Below are 20,615 nucleotides of genomic sequence, written 5' to 3'. Positions count from 1 at the left end.
ATTTTAACAGAGGTATTGTTCCAGTCAGAATACAAAGTTAGATCTATTCAACCAAATGTATAAAATTAAGATCATGTTGACTTTAAAAAAATAAAAAAATAAATAATAATNGTTGTAAGATTGAAAGTTTTCAATATCAATATTTAATATATTCAATATCTTTAAAATTTATAAATTACTGAATTTATCTTAATATATTGTTTGAAGTTATTACACTAAAAAGATTCTGTTTAAAATATATGAATAATATAAAACAAGAAATTTGGAAAACTAATAAGAGTTCGTATGTACTGTACGGTACTGTACTTTTTTCCTCAATATCTAAAGGTTTTTAGATAATAACACAATAAATAATTTTGTTACTCATATGAAAAAATCAATTTACTTATTTGTTGCTTCCATTTTTATTTGGTGAATTTTAGTTAATATATTGTTTGAAGTTATTACACTAAAAAGATTCTGTTTAAAATATATGAATAATATAAAACAAGAAATTTGGAAAACTAATAAGAGTTCGTATGTACTGTACGGTACTGTACTTTTTTCCTCAATATCTAAAGGTTTTTAGATAATAACACAATAAATAATTTTGTTACTCATATGAAAAAATCAATTTACTTATTTGTTGCTTCCATTTTTATTTGGTGAATTTTAGTTAGAATATCTATTTAAGAATTATAATAAAAATATTGTTAGAGACATTTTATAATTAACTATTCAGTTATAATGTATTATTTTAATTATTTTCCAATATATTTTGTCTAAATTTAATATTAAACTTTAATTTTTTATATAAAATATAGATTATCAGAATTATTTATCCTATAGAAAAACATTGAAAAATGACTTCAGATAATATCAGAAGAAATGATTGTTGTAGATGAACTTATATTAGGACAAACTTGTCATCACTCGAAACAATGATCCGGATGATGATACAAGGAAATAAAGAGAAGTTCTGTCTTCTAGCACCGATTGTTTGTATAGGGTTATCTATCAGACAGAGCGGTTCGTCACTAGTAACTGCATTTTCTTTTGCAGGTGAAGTGAATCTGGAAAAAGATTCACTAACAAGTAAGCCAACAAATAAGTAGTTTTGAGCCACAAGTAGAAAAAAATATCAGTCGAAATCAACGTTCTAAAATATTTTTACGTCTTAAAATAATTGAATTGAGTTTACAACTAGCAAAAATAACTGTAGATGCTTTTAGTTAAAAAGTAAACTCTTTGTCGTCTTCTTATTAATTTTTATTCGGTTAAACAGCATTGAAATATTAATAAATGAATGTATATATTTTAATATAAAATTATTTAAACGAACTTTATACTAAAGCAAATAATTTATAATAATAGAATTGATTGGTTTTGTAAAATCAATAAGCGTTTTAAATTATTATAATTTATGCAGGTTATAAATTAAACATGATATTTTCTCCAAAATAAAATTAAATGCATGTACTTTAAAACTTTTTTATGTGCATATTTTTAATATGACATAGTAAACATGGAGAAACCGTAAAAACATTTTCGTGATTAATTAAACGCTAAAACACAAAAAATAGAGAGAGGAAGAGAGATAGAGAGCTGTGGTAATAATAGAATCAAATCGTTTCTTTCATCTTTTCTTCAATCTTAAGAAAATGCTCCATATTGTGAACAAACAAGTGATAGGAAACAAATGAATAGAATCGAAACAAATTATATTCTAATAAATGCAACAGCTCATCTCTGTTTCCTGAACCATTGTAATCTATCATGAAGGTGCAGTACCATCTGGTTTTCTGCTTTAACTTTTAAAACAGTTCTCATTAATTTCACGCTTGTTGCCGTAATTATTTACCAGTTCATTGATAGAAACAGTTTCGAATGGTTATTAAATCTTTTCATATATTTATTTATTTATAAATTAAAAAAAAACTATTAATATCGTTTTATTAATTTATAAACATATTTCATATTAAATTACTGTAATTTTTAACCATCATTCTGTTGACTTTAAAAAAATAAAAAAATAAATAATAATGTTTATAATTTTAAAATGATTTTGCTAAATTTAATTATTTGCATTAATGGCAAATTTATTCTCTAAGCAAAATTAAGTGCTTGTCTGGAGCTTGGAGTTTAAAGTGCCCTTACATAGAAATAGTTACATATACTAACCGAAAATTCAACGACCGTGGAATTAATTGATGGTTAGACCCTCCAGATATGTTAATCTGCTACTGATTTGCATAGAATTGAGCTAACAACTTAGACAATCATAAAAGTTATAATCATGAGATAATACAACAGTATTGCCAGACAAATACAGATGCACAAAAATTCAGTAACTACTTAATAATTTAGTAAATCTAGAAAAAGTAATTGACTTATAAAGGTCAATTACTTTTACTACATTTACTAAATTACTTAGATTAAAATATTCACAAAATTGTTTTATTTAAGTAAAATGTAATAACTTCTTATTTATTACAAGCATTTGAGAAAAATATACTTTAAAAACTTTTTATTATTAATATTGTAAATTTGATTATTTAGAGCTGAATGAGAATTATTCTCATTAAAATTTTTAAAAGTATATAATAATATTTTTCAATTATATTTTAAAATTTATAACAACAATCTAATTTAAAATAAAATTTATAAATAATTAAAATAAGAATTTTGTATTATATTAAAATTATTTAAAAATTTTTTTCAAGCTTCTANAAAGTTTTCAATATCAATATTTAATATATTCAATATCTTTAAAATTTATAAATTACTGAATTTATCTTAATATATTGTTTGAAGTTATTACACTAAAAAGATTCTGTTTAAAATATATGAATAATATAAAACAAGAAATTTGGAAAACTAATAAGAGTTCGTATGTACTGTACGGTACTGTACTTTTTTCCTCAATATCTAAAGGTTTTTAGATAATAACACAATAAATAATTTTGTTACTCATATGAAAAAATCAATTTACTTATTTGTTGCTTCCATTTTTATTTGGTGAATTTTAGTTAGAATATCTATTTAAGAATTATAATAAAAATATTGTTAGAGACATTTTATAATTAACTATTCAGTTATAATGTATTATTTTAATTATTTTCCAATATATTTTGTCTAAATTTAATATTAAACTTTAATTTTTTATATAAAATATAGATTATCAGAATTATTTATCCTATAGAAAAACATTGAAAAATGACTTCAGATAATATCAGAAGAAATGATTGTTGTAGATGAACTTATATTAGGACAAACTTGTCATCACTCGAAACAATGATCCGGATGATGATACAAGGAAATAAAGAGAAGTTCTGTCTTCTAGCACCGATTGTTTGTATAGGGTTATCTATCAGACAGAGCGGTTCGTCACTAGTAACTGCATTTTCTTTTGCAGGTGAAGTGAATCTGGAAAAAGATTCACTAACAAGTAAGCCAACAAATAAGTAGTTTTGAGCCACAAGTAGAAAAAAATATCAGTCGAAATCAACGTTCTAAAATATTTTTACGTCTTAAAATAATTGAATTGAGTTTACAACTAGCAAAAATAACTGTAGATGCTTTTAGTTAAAAAGTAAACTCTTTGTCGTCTTCTTATTAATTTTTATTCGGTTAAACAGCATTGAAATATTAATAAATGAATGTATATATTTTAATATAAAATTATTTAAACGAACTTTATACTAAAGCAAATAATTTATAATAATAGAATTGATTGGTTTTGTAAAATCAATAAGCGTTTTAAATTATTATAATTTATGCAGGTTATAAATTAAACATGATATTTTCTCCAAAATAAAATTAAATGCATGTACTTTAAAACTTTTTTATGTGCATATTTTTAATATGACATAGTAAACATGGAGAAACCGTAAAAACATTTTCGTGATTAATTAAACGCTAAAACACAAAAAATAGAGAGAGGAAGAGAGATAGAGAGCTGTGGTAATAATAGAATCAAATCGTTTCTTTCATCTTTTCTTCAATCTTAAGAAAATGCTCCATATTGTGAACAAACAAGTGATAGGAAACAAATGAATAGAATCGAAACAAATTATATTCTAATAAATGCAACAGCTCATCTCTGTTTCCTGAACCATTGTAATCTATCATGAAGGTGCAGTACCATCTGGTTTTCTGCTTTAACTTTTAAAACAGTTCTCATTAATTTCACGCTTGTTGCCGTAATTATTTACCAGTTCATTGATAGAAACAGTTTCGAATGGTTATTAAATCTTTTCATATATTTATTTATTTATAAATTAAAAAAAAACTATTAATATCGTTTTATTAATTTATAAACATATTTCATATTAAATTACTGTAATTTTTAACCATCATTCTTGTCAGTAAAAAAAGTACTTTTTAATTTAAAATTTACAGATATTCAGTACTTTTAAATATTCATAAAAAGCAAAATTAATTTAGCATGATAAATACTTTAGCATTAGATAATTTAGCATTAGATAAATACTTATTTACATTGCAATACTGTATATAAAGTTTGATATTTTAAATATTTAAAAATTTTATATATGTTATTATAAATTCATTTTATAATCAATATATACTTTTATAATGAATTTATGTATACATTTAAATAATATAAAAAGCAATATTTATACAAAGTAGTTGAATTTTATGTAGTTTACATTGTGTACAAAAACAATTACAAAGATGAAAAAAAAATCTGTTCAATAGTACGCCAATAGATGGTGCTATTAATTTTCCAACCTACTTTAGCCACTCCAAAAAATCAAGAAATTCTGAATAAAAAAATAAAAACATAAAAGATTTGCTCCTTTCTCCAATTTAAATAATTAATTTTATGTAACCATAAAAATGGATCTATTACTTAGAATTTATATTCTTTTTTTTCCTTCTAACGTTAACATTTTTATTTAAAAAAAAAGATTGAAAAAATAATTACTGGTCGTTATAATTGTTCGATAAATTATTAATTTAAAAAAAATCAATTAAATTCTACAAGTCAACAAAATGTTGATCGAGAAAAAGTCATTAAAAATGCTTCAAAAATATTGATTAATTATTTGAAAATTGTGCTTTCAAAATTTGCTAATGTGTTTTTTTGGTGGAAAAGATTAATGACGTTATGGTGTTATAATTAACGATAGCATCAAAGTGAAGATTGTTCGCGACTAGTAATTTGTTTGGGTCAACTACAGGAAATAATCATGAAATGATCGCGGGATACAAGATTCATAAATTTTCAATAAACAAGATATTCTTTTCATTTAATTCATATTCGTAGTTTGCATTTATTTATATAAATTAGGAAAGAATTTCAAACGAAAAGTTTATTACTTTATGAAAAGTAAACAACTATTGTAGCATTTTGTAATAATGATAAGAACTCGTGAGATGATTAGAAAAAAGCTCGGTAGAATAAGAAATCAAGAGAAGGATTGCATAGCATAGACAGACTGACTATCCCAAGTGGTTAAAGATGACAGAAGCTTCAATGATTAGAGACTAAATCTCAAAGAATCATAATAAAGAAATCAAAGTATGCAATGCTTCATCCGTTTTACTTTATGTATAATTTTATTTAAAATTTATTACATCATTAATGTATTGTTTTATCGCTCACCACAATAAAAGAGACAATTAAAATTTTTTTTTAATTGTTTGAATATTAATTACATTTTCCGCTGATTTTTTTCTTAATTTAAGTAAAATGGCATCCAAATTAAGTAATACATTAAAATGATTTGCGTAAAAGTCTTCAAAATAATACTGAGAATTTATCTTACAGATAAATATGAATCATAGTCGAATAACGTTAGAGCAGTTAAAACAGATTACAACGCACAGTTTATCACTGAATTATAGGCCTTATACTTCTCCGCCCGTTTTCAGGCAACTCCCAATTCGGGTGTGGCAAAAAGCGACAAAGGAATTGTACACTTCCATTAAAGATCAGTCTAGCTTCTTAATAAACGATTTACCACACTAAAAAAAGGGGCAATACTTTCTCTTTTTTTGTTTTTTATTAGCTTGTTCACCAATATAATTACAACTCGATTTTTTAATAAAATAATTTTTGCGGAAAATATAAATCTCTACTAAAATGAAAGGATCCCGGTAAATAAATTTGATATATGTATATAATAGAAGATAAAGAGATTTATCAGATAGATTTTCTGAACTTAAAAGCGGTTCCGGCCAGCGGTAAGAGAACAAATAATTCTTTTGAATTATTCCATGATCTGTTCTGAATTGAATGGTAAAGCTGATTTATGACAATCTTCAGATATTTTAGTGGGATATTTTGTTGAATTACTTTATATTCATATTTCAAAAAACAACTCATTAAATTTGAAAAACAAAAATTACTTTTTCATGCAGGGAAGACTTACGTCATCTATAAAATATATGTAAAAATAATTCAGAAATCGATAAAAGTAGAAAAAAGAACGCTTTAAAAGAAATGTAATGTATAGAAATGTACCATATTAGACGACGTATAATATTATTTTAGTGTATCTGATATTTTTATTACCTTCGAAAGACGTTATAAATCTAGATTATGACGTATTAACATATACTGTATCTGTCTTTGTTTTGATACACACCATAAGTGCGCATTGTGCTGTACGTTCTTTAACGCATACAAATTATGAATGATTATCCTAATAAAATTTCTATATTTAACAGTTTAAATTTTTATATTTCAAGCATACGAAAAAAAAATTTACATAATTTACAATATCAAATTATTAAAAATATTCAAAACTTACAAATTTATCTAATTTTATACGCAAATATCTACTTTTTGTTTGTTAAAATACATATAAAATTGAAGTTTCAGAATTTTTCTTTTTAAACAACTTTTTAAAAATTTACACTTCTACTATTATGTGAGTATTACTTTAAAATTATGGAAATAAAATTTATCTTAATATTAATAATTTCAATAAATATTCAATTTATCAATGGAATGCTTTAATAGATTTTATAAAGTTCTGAAAATTTTCCAATAATAAATTTTAAATTTAATACTTAAAAATTTGCACTTCGTTAAATATTTGCTTGATTAAAATTCCGAAGAGAATAATTTCACAAGTTCAAAGTGTATGATGTTTAACATTGACGGTTATCAGTTGTGCAACTTGTTAGAATTTCGCTGACCAACACCGATAGGTAATTTGTTAAGATGATGACAACTTCTCGTGTTACACTGGCAGTGTGTATCGAAGGCGGTCCTAACTTGTCCCAGATTCTGACAATCTGCCAGTATTACTAATCACACCGGGGACCGTGTCCCTCTACTTCAGACACCCTTTCTCCTTCTATCATTTAGGAACGGTCCGCGTGACGTCACAATGGTATCAAAGCACGCACAGCCTCGTGGTTCAGTGATCTAACAGTGGCACTCGCACCGGAGAATCGGTCGGCCGGATATCTTGGTCGTCTGTAGCAAACATCTAATGTCGGACAGAGCAAAACTTGGACCCATGTTAACTCCGTGACCACCACGGACATGTCTGAAGGCACCAAATTAACGGTGCAAGGATGAGATACCGGCGAAGTGTGGCTACTGTTCAGTTGTTCGCCATTGTGGGTGAGTTATTCTTATAAAATATCCGCGATTTTATACATCAACCAATTTAATATTTTCTTTGGAGATTAGAATGTTGTCATCGCTTCTCTACTTTACTAGCTAATAGAAAATCAGATTTTTGTTAAGGCGAAACGCGCAGTCGGTAACTATAGGTCCAACACACTTTGGTAATAGTTAAATACAAACGGCAAAATTATATTACAATTAACGAAGATTAACGGATATCTATCCGAATTCGATTTGCATAAAATATTGCCACCGTTGGCATGAAAATGGATGAGTCATTATGAGCCTCGGGCTTTGCTAGCTCATCACTAGTCTTCTGATGTAGGATCTTTTCCTAGTGGGAGTCGACCATTTTCTATACATTGATACATTTCAGATGAATACAATTTCCATTTAATTAGCACCCATGCATCGCTAAAACCTCTAACACGCAAAAAATTATTTTAAATACTTTTCCAAGCTGCATTCATTTTCTTCTTATTCTATTACTTTTTTAAGATCCAGATTGAAAAGTTTTATCGTGATTTATTTAACTGTTGACTTTAACTGCAATTTTTTAAAAGAAGATATAATAAATCTATCTTGTTTTTAAACACTATTGTATACTGTATATACTGTATACTATATACACTCTTTACAAGAATAATTGCATTCTCGTTTATCGATTGACGTTGGTGACAACTTTAGGTGATGTAATTTATTTAGGTTTTGAGTACGTGACTAGAAACCATACATTTAAAGAAAAAAAAACTAAAAAGATGAAGAGAATAAATTGTTTAAAAACAGAGATTTACACCTCTCTAACCTTTAAATTAAAATTTACGATCAACAATTATTTCTAATATAAGTGTATATTTATATTTATTTAATCTGTGTAAAAACTAATAAAAATGATTGTGAACAATTACCATTAAAGTTGAATTCATAATTTAAATAATATGTATATGCGTATGTGTAAATTGTATTTTATTAATTGATAGAAGAAATAAGAGTGTTTAAACATAAGTTATATATATATTTATGGGGATTTCCCTTCCCTACTTATACATATATATGTGTGTGTTTAAATAGGGAAGGTAAGAGAAATCCTTATAATGATTATAATGTATACGTATAATCATTTATAAGGATTTCCCTTCAAGAAAATGACCCTGCCTATTTTTCAACAATAAAATTTTATTGTCTCTAAGATACTAAATGAAGTGTTATAAGCAAGTGTGATAGTTCTTCGTAGTCTAAGTAATTGTTTGTCTGCCTCATTATTAAATGCTTCCTGAATAAGCTAAATTCACTTCGGTTCTAACATATACAAAAATTCAAGTAGCGATAAACATTGTAGATTAATAAATTAAATATTTGAAAAAGAATGCTTAAATATACATTTTATTTTTTACAATTTTTTCATTCATAAGTAATTTTTATCTAAACTATAGTAAAATGGTAATTTCTTGAAAGCTGTTAATTCATTGATTTTTAATTAAATTTATGTTTTAAATTTTTATACTCAAACTAGATCACCTATCAAGACAAAAAAGTAATGAAATAATATGACTTTCAAATTTGAAATTAAAATTTTTGCTTTTTTTATAATAAAGTTTTAAATGTGATTTATCGAGAATTCTCATTATTAAAAGGAGTTTTTTATGTTAACTACAATTTCGATGTATCGAGGGATTAGTCCTTCGTAAAATGTAACTAGCTTAATTTGTTTTTTCTCCTTTTTATTGTTTCTATCGTATGTAAATCCATGATTGAAATCAATAGTTTTAACGAACAAGGAAAGGATTCTCTTTTAATTACTTCTATCCCTGGAGATAAATCTTTTTATGCTTTTAAATTATCCCCGTCTTCCTACAAAACAGCATTAGATTGACTTACTTTATGCTTATAGAATAAGCATAAAGTAAGTCACATAATAGATGCCTTCCTGCCGTTTGCGAAACCAACAATTGAAAATATTTGATAAATTGGTACCGTTATAAATAAAATAATTATGTCGAACACGGAAATTATGTCACTAAGAGAAAAATATTTGAATTTATATTAATGAATTTTAATTAATTTATACTTTCTCATTTTCTAAATCCTTGTTCTCTTTATTTCTAGATTAATTTTACTTGCAAAATATTTCATACATTATTTTACAGTCACGCAAAAGATCTGTAGGAAAAGAGCTGGTATACATACTGCAATGGGTTAGGCGAGACTGTGATTTTTTTTACTTCTTACTCAGCTGACAATTGAAATTCCACATTGTTTGTATGCTGCTTATATGGTGCTAGTATATAAACCAACAACGCGACTTGGCTCTAACTGATCTCTGGAGACCCTAAGGGAAATCTTTTCAAATGCTTTAAGAGATTCCTTCATCCTACCAAGGCGTGTGGATCTGTAAGAGAAATTGTTTACCGGAATATCAGAAAGAAAACTAGTTTGACAAAAGTAAAAGCGATCGACTTTGATCAATACCTCGTCCATTGCCGCATCTGAGATGTTTGGGCAAACTGCAAACCTATTTTTGGAGAATAGTTCTCCAGATAAATTTGTTTGTGGCAAATCTACTTTGTAATTTAGTAAAAATTTGTTTAAAAAATTTTGGCATTATTTTTCAACGTATTCAAGACATTAGTTTTCTTTGAGTTCGTGATTATAAGCTGTAAGACTTAATAGTATTTATAATTTATTAAATATTATTAACAGATTCCTTTTTGTAGAATTTGAAGTTATCTTAAAGCATGTCGTTCTTTTAAACTTTTAAATAAAAATTTACAATATATTAAACAAAAAAAAAACTATATTAAAACTTAAATATACCCTATAATTACTTTGTAGAGAAAAGATTTCTGTGAATAGAATCCAGTAATCTCTGATTTTACATCTTTTGTTTCTAAAATTATTGAATAAAAAATCAATTTTTATAGTAGAATTTTATTTAAAAAGTCGCTTGATTACCCAAAACAAAGATTAAATTCTTTTCAATAATTTTTCGTTGAAAGAAACAGGTGTCTTTTTCAAAGAGTAATCACGAGGATAACTGGTGATATGTAACAGGATATGAGATCTGACAGTGTGAATTAGACTGACGAGAAAATGGATTATATCTCTGAATGTTGCGTTATTTTCAATGTTGTTAAAAATACAGAAGTTACAACTTTAATTAGATTCAAACTTTTATCCTTGATTGCTTTTAAATCCAGTTATCTCGTTTTTTTTGCGACAGGCAAGAGCTTTTTTCACCATTAAATATAGGAAAATGACTTTATAATTCTTGTTTTCTTTTTTTTAATTGGATTTCACTTACATTACGGTTTAGCAAATAATGACACTATTTTGTAAGTTGTATAAGTGTAAGTCTATTATATATATTATCACTAAGTGGCAACCATTAATATAGAATATTCCTAATTGAATTTTTGCTTATCATTTTTCGAAATTCTAACTTGTAGCTAAAGTAACATTAGTCTGCATCGTAAACTGGGAGGATAATCAAGTAAATCACTTAATGGAGGAAAAATATGCAGCCTTTGGCCTAATGTCTGATATTTTTTCACGGTTTCTAATAAGATGCAAGGAAACAATGGTCAGACGGTCGTCATAGCAACACATCCTAGACCGAAAATGGGAACAAGTAACCTGGCACATGTCTACGCCGATCGGACTTTATAACTGATTCCTGGTTTAATGTGTACTGGCATTTGTTAGATGAATGGGAGAAGGAATCCATTTCATGAGAAGGCTTTCTGAAATGCACTATTCAAAACACATTTCCGATGTTCTTTGCCTATCTCATTTTTGAAGACAGCTTATCTGGTTTTGCTACCGAATGACTTTTTGTCAAAGTTTAACTCTGAAACACTTATCACCGAGTCATCATCATTTCTCGAGACAAATTCTGCATACTTATCTCTTTTCTTCTCTGTCGAGATACTTAGATTTATGACTGTCACAGAATAAACTAAGGAGTGAAAAGTTTGTATGTCATTTATCAAGAATACATACGCCCCGGTCATATTTAGAGGTCATATGTCATATAGAGGTGTGGTCAAAAACGCGCATTACTGACAGGATTCGTTTTTATTGTCTTTCCTAGCAATATTTCTTCTTTGGCTGCCAGTTTTAAATACGATGCTTTTTAGAGTTTAGTGAATTGAATTCCACCTGTACTAATCATATGTTGCAACTATCGATTTTTTTATAGTCTGTATTACCGATGTTTTAAGTAACTTTTAGTGTTACAATTAAGCTAAAATAACGAATAAAATATATTTAATATTAGCATAATTTTATTAAGTTGTGAAGTAGTAAATGGTTGCAATTTATTTTTTTGCTAATTGTAAACTATTACATAATATTTAATTATTTTTAAAATGTTGAAAATGTTAGAAGTGTCTTTGCATAATAGCAAATGGAAATGACTTAATGTAAAATTTTGTATTATTAGTTTTTTACCTAGAGAATTTATTAATTTAAGAATTTGAAATGTTTACTAAAGAAGAAATAAAAGAAACAAGACATTACTTTCTCTTCCTTGTTGATTTAGTTCTGTGAATTTTTGTTTTCGAAGGATTTTTTTAGATACCTAATTTCGTTGAGGAAGACTGAAAGTAGACGACTTGCCGCAGATGGACCAAATGACCTTCCTCGTGTCGTTTCCCATTTGGTTGTTGTTATTTGACAACCGACAGGCTGTACTCTATAATTAAACTCGCTTTCACTTTTGTCAGTGGCTAAACAAAACCAAACGTTTTTCTTCAGTAAATGGCGCATTCTAGAAAATCCACACACACTGTATGTGAATATGATCAATAAGATTGAACTATATACCTTTCCAACTTGGCAATATTCAACAAGAGAAATGAAATATCTTATAACATATTGGATACGGGATCATTTATTTTATCTGTAAGTTTGAAGATAGTCCAATCACGTTATATTTTTAAGTGGTTATAATAGGTTCAAATCACCTTTTGATGACTAGCTAAACGTAATTAATGAATTGTCGATATTCCGATGGCTGACAGCACGTGTTTTCATAATTATCATTAATAATACTTGTCATTATTCAAAAGTGTAGTCGCTATTTTTGTTCGTCGCAAATTTACGATCTTTTGTCGAAATTTGATGATATATATAGGAATATATATATGTGTGTGTGTACGTAAGTTATATATAAGTTTATCGATCTTAGAGAATTTGCTTATGCTTTTATTTTTTTTTCGTTTTTAATACTCTACACTCGATTTTTGATATATTAGAAAAATTTTTATCCTCAAGATACATAAACCTACATATATTTTGGTATGTTGGTGTAAATATAACAAAAATCCTGTAGTTTATAGAATGCACTTAGCTCTATATCGATATTTGCAGTTTGCCTTGCAATATGTTCTTACGGTTCTGTAAATAATCGAATTCTGGCGAAAAGTTATATTGTCGCCTGCTATGACACCAGCTGGATACATGATTGAACGAAGACAACTCAATGAACAGGAATTTCTAGAGATTCCGTTCTGTTATCTTCGTTTTGTTTCCCTTTATCGATTTTTGACAAGTTTTTCAAAATATAGTTTCTTTCTTATGCTACTTTATCGATCACGTAGAAAGTTATTGGTCGAAATTAAAAATACAGAATAACTGCCAATCCTTATTCTATGTTCTTATACGTCATTGATTCATAAAGTTTTGTTAGACAGCAATGACTATCGAAAGATGGGAAGCATCTGTGCACTTACAAATGATATATTACCCCCAACACAATAGCTGAATGCCTTTTAGTCTTCTGATCCTTTCGCTATTCACTATATCTAATATTTTATTACGTATTTTTATCGTCTCCAGAGAGTTGCGCTATTAAATTTTGTTTTAATTTCGATGATACAGTTTATTACATTTCAATTTATTGTTAATTATCTTGTTATATCGAATCAACTTGTTCACAGAAGCAGATAAGTTTTAGTCCCTAGCATTAAGCACTTTTTTTCTTAAATTACATTATATGCAAATGCAGTGGTTACTATCTAATAATTACTTAAATAATGATAAGCTTATACTTTTAAGAATATTTTTGTTGGCCTCTTCTATAATTACGTGCAGTGTAAAATTCCTAACTCTCTTGCAAAAATTAATGAAATCATTATAATTAATCTTTCCTCCGCTACTAATCAGTGTAAATTTATACTTGAACTTGTAAAATTAACGAAGAGATAAAAATAGAACATTGAAAATTGAAGTATATACAAACATTATTTTTATTTTTCTCGAAATATATATTATTCTACAATGACAAATACAGCTGTCCCTTGATAATCCGACAGGTATGGGACCAAAGGGATGTCGGATTACCAAAAGTGTCCGGATTACCGAAAGTGATTACATATTTGGCATTGTTTTGCTAGCAGTAGCCTACAATATTCCCTACTCCAACTGTTCGAACAGAACTGCTCACGGAAAACACACAAAATGTGTGTCATCGTGTAAGAATTGGGTGGGGGAGATTCACGTCGCGACATGCTTCTGTGCAAGCAGACACATAACGGGGACGGGTACCTTGACGGGAGGTGCGTCGGACTACGGAGCATGTCGGATTACAAAACGTCGGACTATCAAGGGGCAGCTGTAATTTACGGTAATCCTATTTCTTATATTTTCTTTTTATTTATATTATCAAATAATATCATATATTGTTTTATAGTTTCTAATGTTTCTATGCTCTTTGTTTATATGAATACAAAAATAGTTTAGATGCAACTTTTGTACTAAAATAAAATGAATTTTATCGAGTTCATATATTGTAAGTTGCGGTATTCTAGAGCAAGTTTATAGAAAAAGTATTACTGATATAAAATGAATTTCAGTTATTACCGAAGTATATGTAAGAAATGTGCTTAAATTTCACAAGTTTTATTATTATTATTATTTTAAAATTGAAGTCTTCTGGTATACATCATTTTTGAATTAGTATGTGGGAAAATAAATTTAATTTTTATCTTAGATATCTGAAAGTTTAAATTTATAATTAATATTTTTATAAATCAAACTTTTTAATTGATGCCTTTATTAATTTAGTATAAAGTAGTAATAACACAATAAAAATATTCTCTAAGAAGAACTAAAAATGAAAAATAATTTAATGAAAACACTTGGAGAAGTACACGTATCTTTTCTTCTTAAAAAAAAAGTGTCTCTGGTGTAAAAATTGTATACATTTTTTAAGTATAGTTAATTTAAACTAAACTGATACTAAGTTATGTTTTCTGCATTATTTTGTTCTCGATTTTATCAGATTCGATTATTGTTCACTGTAACTTAATTATTAGTAACTACGGAGCTACAGTGAGTTTATTGGAGAATCTGTTCTTGTTTTGATAATACAGTTAACTCGGTTTCTTTCCGTTCAGTTTAATCGGAAGTAAATAGAGACAGCATTTATTCTTCAATTCCCCAGAGCAGGGGGAGAAGAATGGACAACATACTTCCCATCATTCTTTGCAATCTTATGGCACACCCACCTTCATATCCATGTCTGTCACACCCAGTTTCACAATGACACGTTTCTGATTATCGAAACAACAGATTTGTTACCGGGAGATCTTACGCGGAATTTGCATCAAAAACTCCTATAATTAAATGTGATTAACGTTAGTAATTGTAACAATTACGGCGTGACATTTAAATGTATTGAATATTAACTTGTACAGAGATTCCTTTCTATAGATTATAGAACAACAGGTATCACGATGTTTCAACGGCCACCTGTTATTATTCAATCTATGCATTGTTGAGATACACTTAGCATTTATGTTATATGTTATATGCGCTAATTGTTACTAAACTCTAAATGACATTGGAATATGTCGTTGGCTGCTTGCCAACGACATATCGATGCATTTGATTATTATTACACATTTTAACTCTTAAAACTTGTTTATTTAATTTCGTTTAACGTCAGATCCGAAACATTCGGAACAAATTATATAAGTTGGAATTTATCATTGATAATTCATTAGTAGATAAATAATTTATTCAATGCGTAAATAAATCTTTAAAAAAATCACTAAAATGCTTCACTACTTGCTAAACAAATTATAATTCCAATAAGAGTTGTTAATCGAATTATTACCAAACGTATCGTAAATTTTCTATAAAATAAATTTCTATTACGTAGTTTTTGGTATTTCCAAGAATTATGAATAGCGATCAGTTACTAGACTATTTCGTGATGTAAGTGAAATTTACATAATTATATAGTTACAGAAATCATTTAAAATATATAAATCATATAATACAGTTTGCCTTTATGTTTTCAACGTGTAATATTCAAAAATATGATGATCCTAATTATTTTCAAAGTCAGAAATTGAAGTATACCTATAAATTTTTTGATGCTATCGGTAAATGGATTTGTTGTTTTAACTCGACGAGAATCTCTGTGGAGATTATAACGATTATTATTAGAATGTTTGGGCATTGAATTTTACGAGAAAAGTTTAATGTAAATTAATGTCTGATACATATGAGAGAAACATTGCAGGGAAAATCAACAACTAACAAGAGAGCTATTCTTACCAAGGTTTATATAATGCTGTGGTGTCTGTAATTCGAAGCGATGATGTCGTTAAATTCACCGATGTGGTCGTCATGTTGCCACCTACTACCAATCGATGAGGATTCTGCTCCCTCTTTCTATCTGATTGGTTGGCAAACTTTTAACTTTGCTTTTCACTACCATTTACTCTAATGTGATCTCATTTCACTTTAGATGACTTCTTAGCCACATCTTTTATTCTAAAGTCTAAGAAACGAGACATTGAACAGTTCCTTCGACACAAAATGTCCTCTGGAAACAAATTGATTTTTATATCGTAAATATTGTCATTTCTTTAGTTCTCCGAATGGAAAACAATTTCTCTGATGAAATTAATCAGACGAGATTTAAAGCGACATTTGCTATATTGTGTGTTAAAAAGTAATTAAATTTGTTTTTAATTACAAAACTACTTAGATTTATATACGAATAAATTAATGGACACATTTTCAACATCGTTTAAACTACTTTATCTAAATTAACGCGATAAAATCTGTCTTACCAATTATCATTTGTATCATTTTAGATGAAAAGTTATTAATTATTTTTAGCACAAAATTCAATTAACTAATTACTTTTTTCCTTACTATTAGGCTATATATTTTCTTAAGCGTTTTGGTTCATTGTATTTTACATAATTGCTGAGATGGACATTAGTTCTTACTTATCTTAAATAGTTTTGGTTTTTATTCATTTTCAAGCTAGGAATCGTGCCACAGATGAACGCAAGAGCGACGCTAACATTTAAAATATCATTAGCACTCTCTAATTAGATAAGTCGAAATTATTTTAATACAAGTTTAAGTCCATTTTTAAACTTTAATAGACAGACCGAGTCGTATTAAAATCAAGTAAAATTAATGTTTCAAAACTCTTTCTATTTTTAAATTAAAATAATAAATTTCAACACATTATAACGCCTCTTCTAATATGCAGAATTTCGACAGGAAACTTTTAAAAAATTTTTAAATTTTATATTCATTCGTGCAATTTATTTTTTAATTAAGTATAATGAATCACACGAAATAAATTCTTTTATTTATAGCGTAACATTTTGAGCCAAAACAAAGTCAAATATGTTAAATGGACGTTGAAACTTTTCTTTGTATTCTAAATTTATCAAAATTAACTGATTATTTCCTAAAAAAATGACCAAGCACGTAAAGCAATTTTATCATATTTTGATTAACGACACAGTCTATTTCACGTTATGCCGTACCGCTACTCTTTTGGGATATTATGATGAATATTTAGATATTTATACTTAGCCTCAAAAAATTTTTTACACGATTTGTTATTGAAAAAAGAGAAAATTTGTCGAGCAAACGACCACGGGGAAGTTTTTTACAGAATAAAAAAAATTCAATAACTAAGCTGACAAATTTCTGCAATAAATGAAATAACGTGTAAAAATGCTTTCATTATGACTTTCTGCTACGTTTTAGTCGCTACTTTAACCTTCAAAGATTTTAATTAAAGTAATGATTATGCTTGGTTATTAAAAATAGGTTTGGATATATATTCGCTTCTAATTTTTATTTTTTTTAACATTTTGCATATTTATTCTGTTCCGACATCTTGAAGATATAATTAATAACCATTATCCAAATCATTTTTTAAAATTTCTATTCTATTTAAACATTTAAAGCGATGTTTTAAATTAAAATAAACCCTCTTTATAAATATGTTCTAAGTAAAGCACCGGAATGAATTTCTATTTATAACTGGCGGTACTTAACCAAAATTCCTAACATATACAAATTATAAATTCCATACCTTTATTATATTTCACAATCATAGCGAGACGATTATAGAATATGTAAATACAGTAAACTCATTATTGTTCTTGAAATCTGATTATATTATGTGCTAATAATTGCGTAATAATTAATATTCTATTCAATTAGCGAGATAAATGATGTGAACGGAGAATTGATGTTTAAAAACTCGATATATCTACATTTTTATCAGCGAATTATACGCAAGTTATAGTTATCTTATTGTATCAAACGACTTGGAAATTAATTAAATTCTATCCACGCATTTAAAATTGAAATTTGAAACAGCTACAATTTTCTTTTTTTTTTTTTCTTCTGAGAAGGAATAGTAAACTGTTTTCTCTGTTTAATGTGCAGTATCAGATAAACCCTGTCAGAATTTAGGAATTTGAGAGAGTTTACGGTTTATCGGGAATCTACACCAGAATTAGATCCATCTAGATATTTCGGAAAATGCCCAATTTCAGTTTACGCCTGCAGGTAATAAAACCTTTAGTCCTATTTCCTTAATATGTCTCTTCTCTCATAATCATAAATAAGCTGTCAGGATTATAGCCGTAGAGTATATCAGTAGATTATAGCCGTACAGTATATCGCTGCCCTGGCATAAAATGTTGAGCATATTTATATAGAATGATTAAAAATATATTGTCAATTATTGTATTGTAAAATTGATTTGAAAATAATGAAGAATTATTACCAGAAAGCCTTAAAGTTTGATATAATTTATTTGTTAAATTTATACATTTATATTTATATTTTATTTCGTTTATTAAAGCATTGGACACACAAAACGTGATATAAAAACTTTTAAATAAACCTTAGTTATTTCTCGTTTTACTGTTGCGTAAGTTTCGACAAGTGGACAAAAATTGGAAATTTCGGCCGTTTAAAATTTTATTGCTGGAACAAACTAATTTGAATTGTTACATTATCTTAAACAGCTTTTAAAATGAAGATAAATTCGAATTTCATTCCCGTTATGAATTTATATTATCCAAATGTTTTAATCTCAATTTTCATTTCCTGGATGTATCAAATTCTTGTCAAGCAGTTTAATGTTCAACGATTGTAGAAAAATCGATGTTTGAAGTGAAATGAGGGTAATGAACTTAACGTTGATGACGAGAGTCAACATTGTTCATGTTTGACGATAGAATTAGCGATCTTTTCAATCAAACTAATCATCTTTAACGATTTCATTAACTTTTCGACCTCGGGTACTTCTTGCGGCCAATTTTACATATCCGCAATACAAATTCGAGACAAAACAGCGTTTAAAGCGTGGTTAAAAATTAAATACAAATTAATATTTGGTGACCTGAAGTTTGCTCCACTCGCCAGTAAAATTGCTCTTAAAGATTGTTTTGCCGTTTAAACGATAAAGCACTCTATGCTTGGAAAGGCATCAGTTACCGAAAGTGCTCCTTAGAACGGTTTCTACTAGACCTCGGCATTTACCCCTGGCCGTGTTTCTACTTCGAAAATATGTTTCTCTAATGTTTTCGGAAAGTACATGGAGGAAACTTCTCGACTAAAAATGAAAGCGTTGTCATGGTGATAGCATTGCGTGTGAAGTAGTATTCCGTGTCCTAGAACTTAGTACAGGTGGCTGAACGGAAATTCAGATATTAAAGAAAGAGAGAGACAGAAATAAAGGGCATCGACAAATAATAAAGACTAAATAACATTTCGTATAAAAATAGGACGTTTGATGCTGGATTTTTTCTTGTATAAAAATTCTTTTGATCAATCTGTGTAAAATCTTATTACAAGTTATAAATAGTCGCTTCTACTATAGATGATTGCAACGCTTCGACGATTTCCACATCCTTTTTTTGTATCATTGTTCATTTTCGGGAGTCAAATTTCTTCTCGGAATGCCGATTTCGAAGGCTAGTGATTCGCTTCTCGATCACAAACCAGCATTTCTGTCTGTGTAATAGCCTACTACCAAAGGCAGATTAGTTCTTAAGTTTTTAAAGAAGCAAAAGGAAGATTTCTAATAACGTCGAACAGAAAAATGCAAATTTCTTTTCGGATCTACATGCATTTTCAAATCAATTTCTATTTTAAATTAAAAGTTTTTAAAAATGTTTTATACTAAACTACTTATATATTCCATATTTTCTTATTTTTAAATCTTCAATTTTTTTCCCTTATTTCTGTTCCTAAAAATTATTATTTACTTAAATTTATTTAATAATCGTAAGGTAACTTTTAAATAACCATATGTTTTTTGCAATTCATTTATCATCCTACAGTTTTTTCAAATATATAGCTATTTAATGAATTTTTTACAAGAATAGTTAAGAAACTGTTAAAAATTTGTTTAAAACTATAAAATATAACTTTGTGTTTCATTAAAATTCCACGAAGAGAAAGTATCTAATTAACTTCTTTCAGGAACTTTATGGTGAAAGTGATAATAGATTCAGCTCCGGTTGATATGCTACTTATAAACTAATCACAATCACGATGCATCAGAGTAATAGCGAAGAAACGTGCAAAGACATACACAGACTAAGTAAATGAAGACTGAATGAAGACGATGAAAAACAGAGCCATGAAGTAGGAGATAATGAGCTGCAGGAATTTCCACTTAATCTGATATAGAAAGTGATGATAGTCTATATATCACATCCTTTATATATACCCTTATTGG

General features: G+C 27.5%; 1 protein-coding gene across 1 annotated transcript in view; it reads left to right on the top strand.

Annotated features, from left to right (window-relative positions):
* The first annotated feature begins 7,283 nt into the window (after positions 1–7,283).
* LOC111629242 (limbic system-associated membrane protein-like) overlaps positions 7,284–20,615 on the top strand; it is a 52,343-nt gene continuing 39,011 nt past the window's right edge. The window contains exon 1 of the mRNA XM_023373124.1: positions 7,284–7,582. Coding sequence (XP_023228892.1) covers positions 7,534–7,582 — 49 coding nt within the window. The 5' untranslated portion in view covers positions 7,284–7,533. The remainder of the gene's footprint in view (positions 7,583–20,615) is intronic.

This window comes from Centruroides sculpturatus, unplaced genomic scaffold (assembly GCF_000671375.1).
Source record: "Centruroides sculpturatus isolate CEXI.00-Female unplaced genomic scaffold, Cexi_2.0 scaffold535, whole genome shotgun sequence".
Lineage (NCBI taxonomy): Eukaryota > Metazoa > Arthropoda > Arachnida > Scorpiones > Buthidae > Centruroides > Centruroides sculpturatus.
This window is presented reverse-complemented; position numbering and strand designations above follow the sequence as displayed.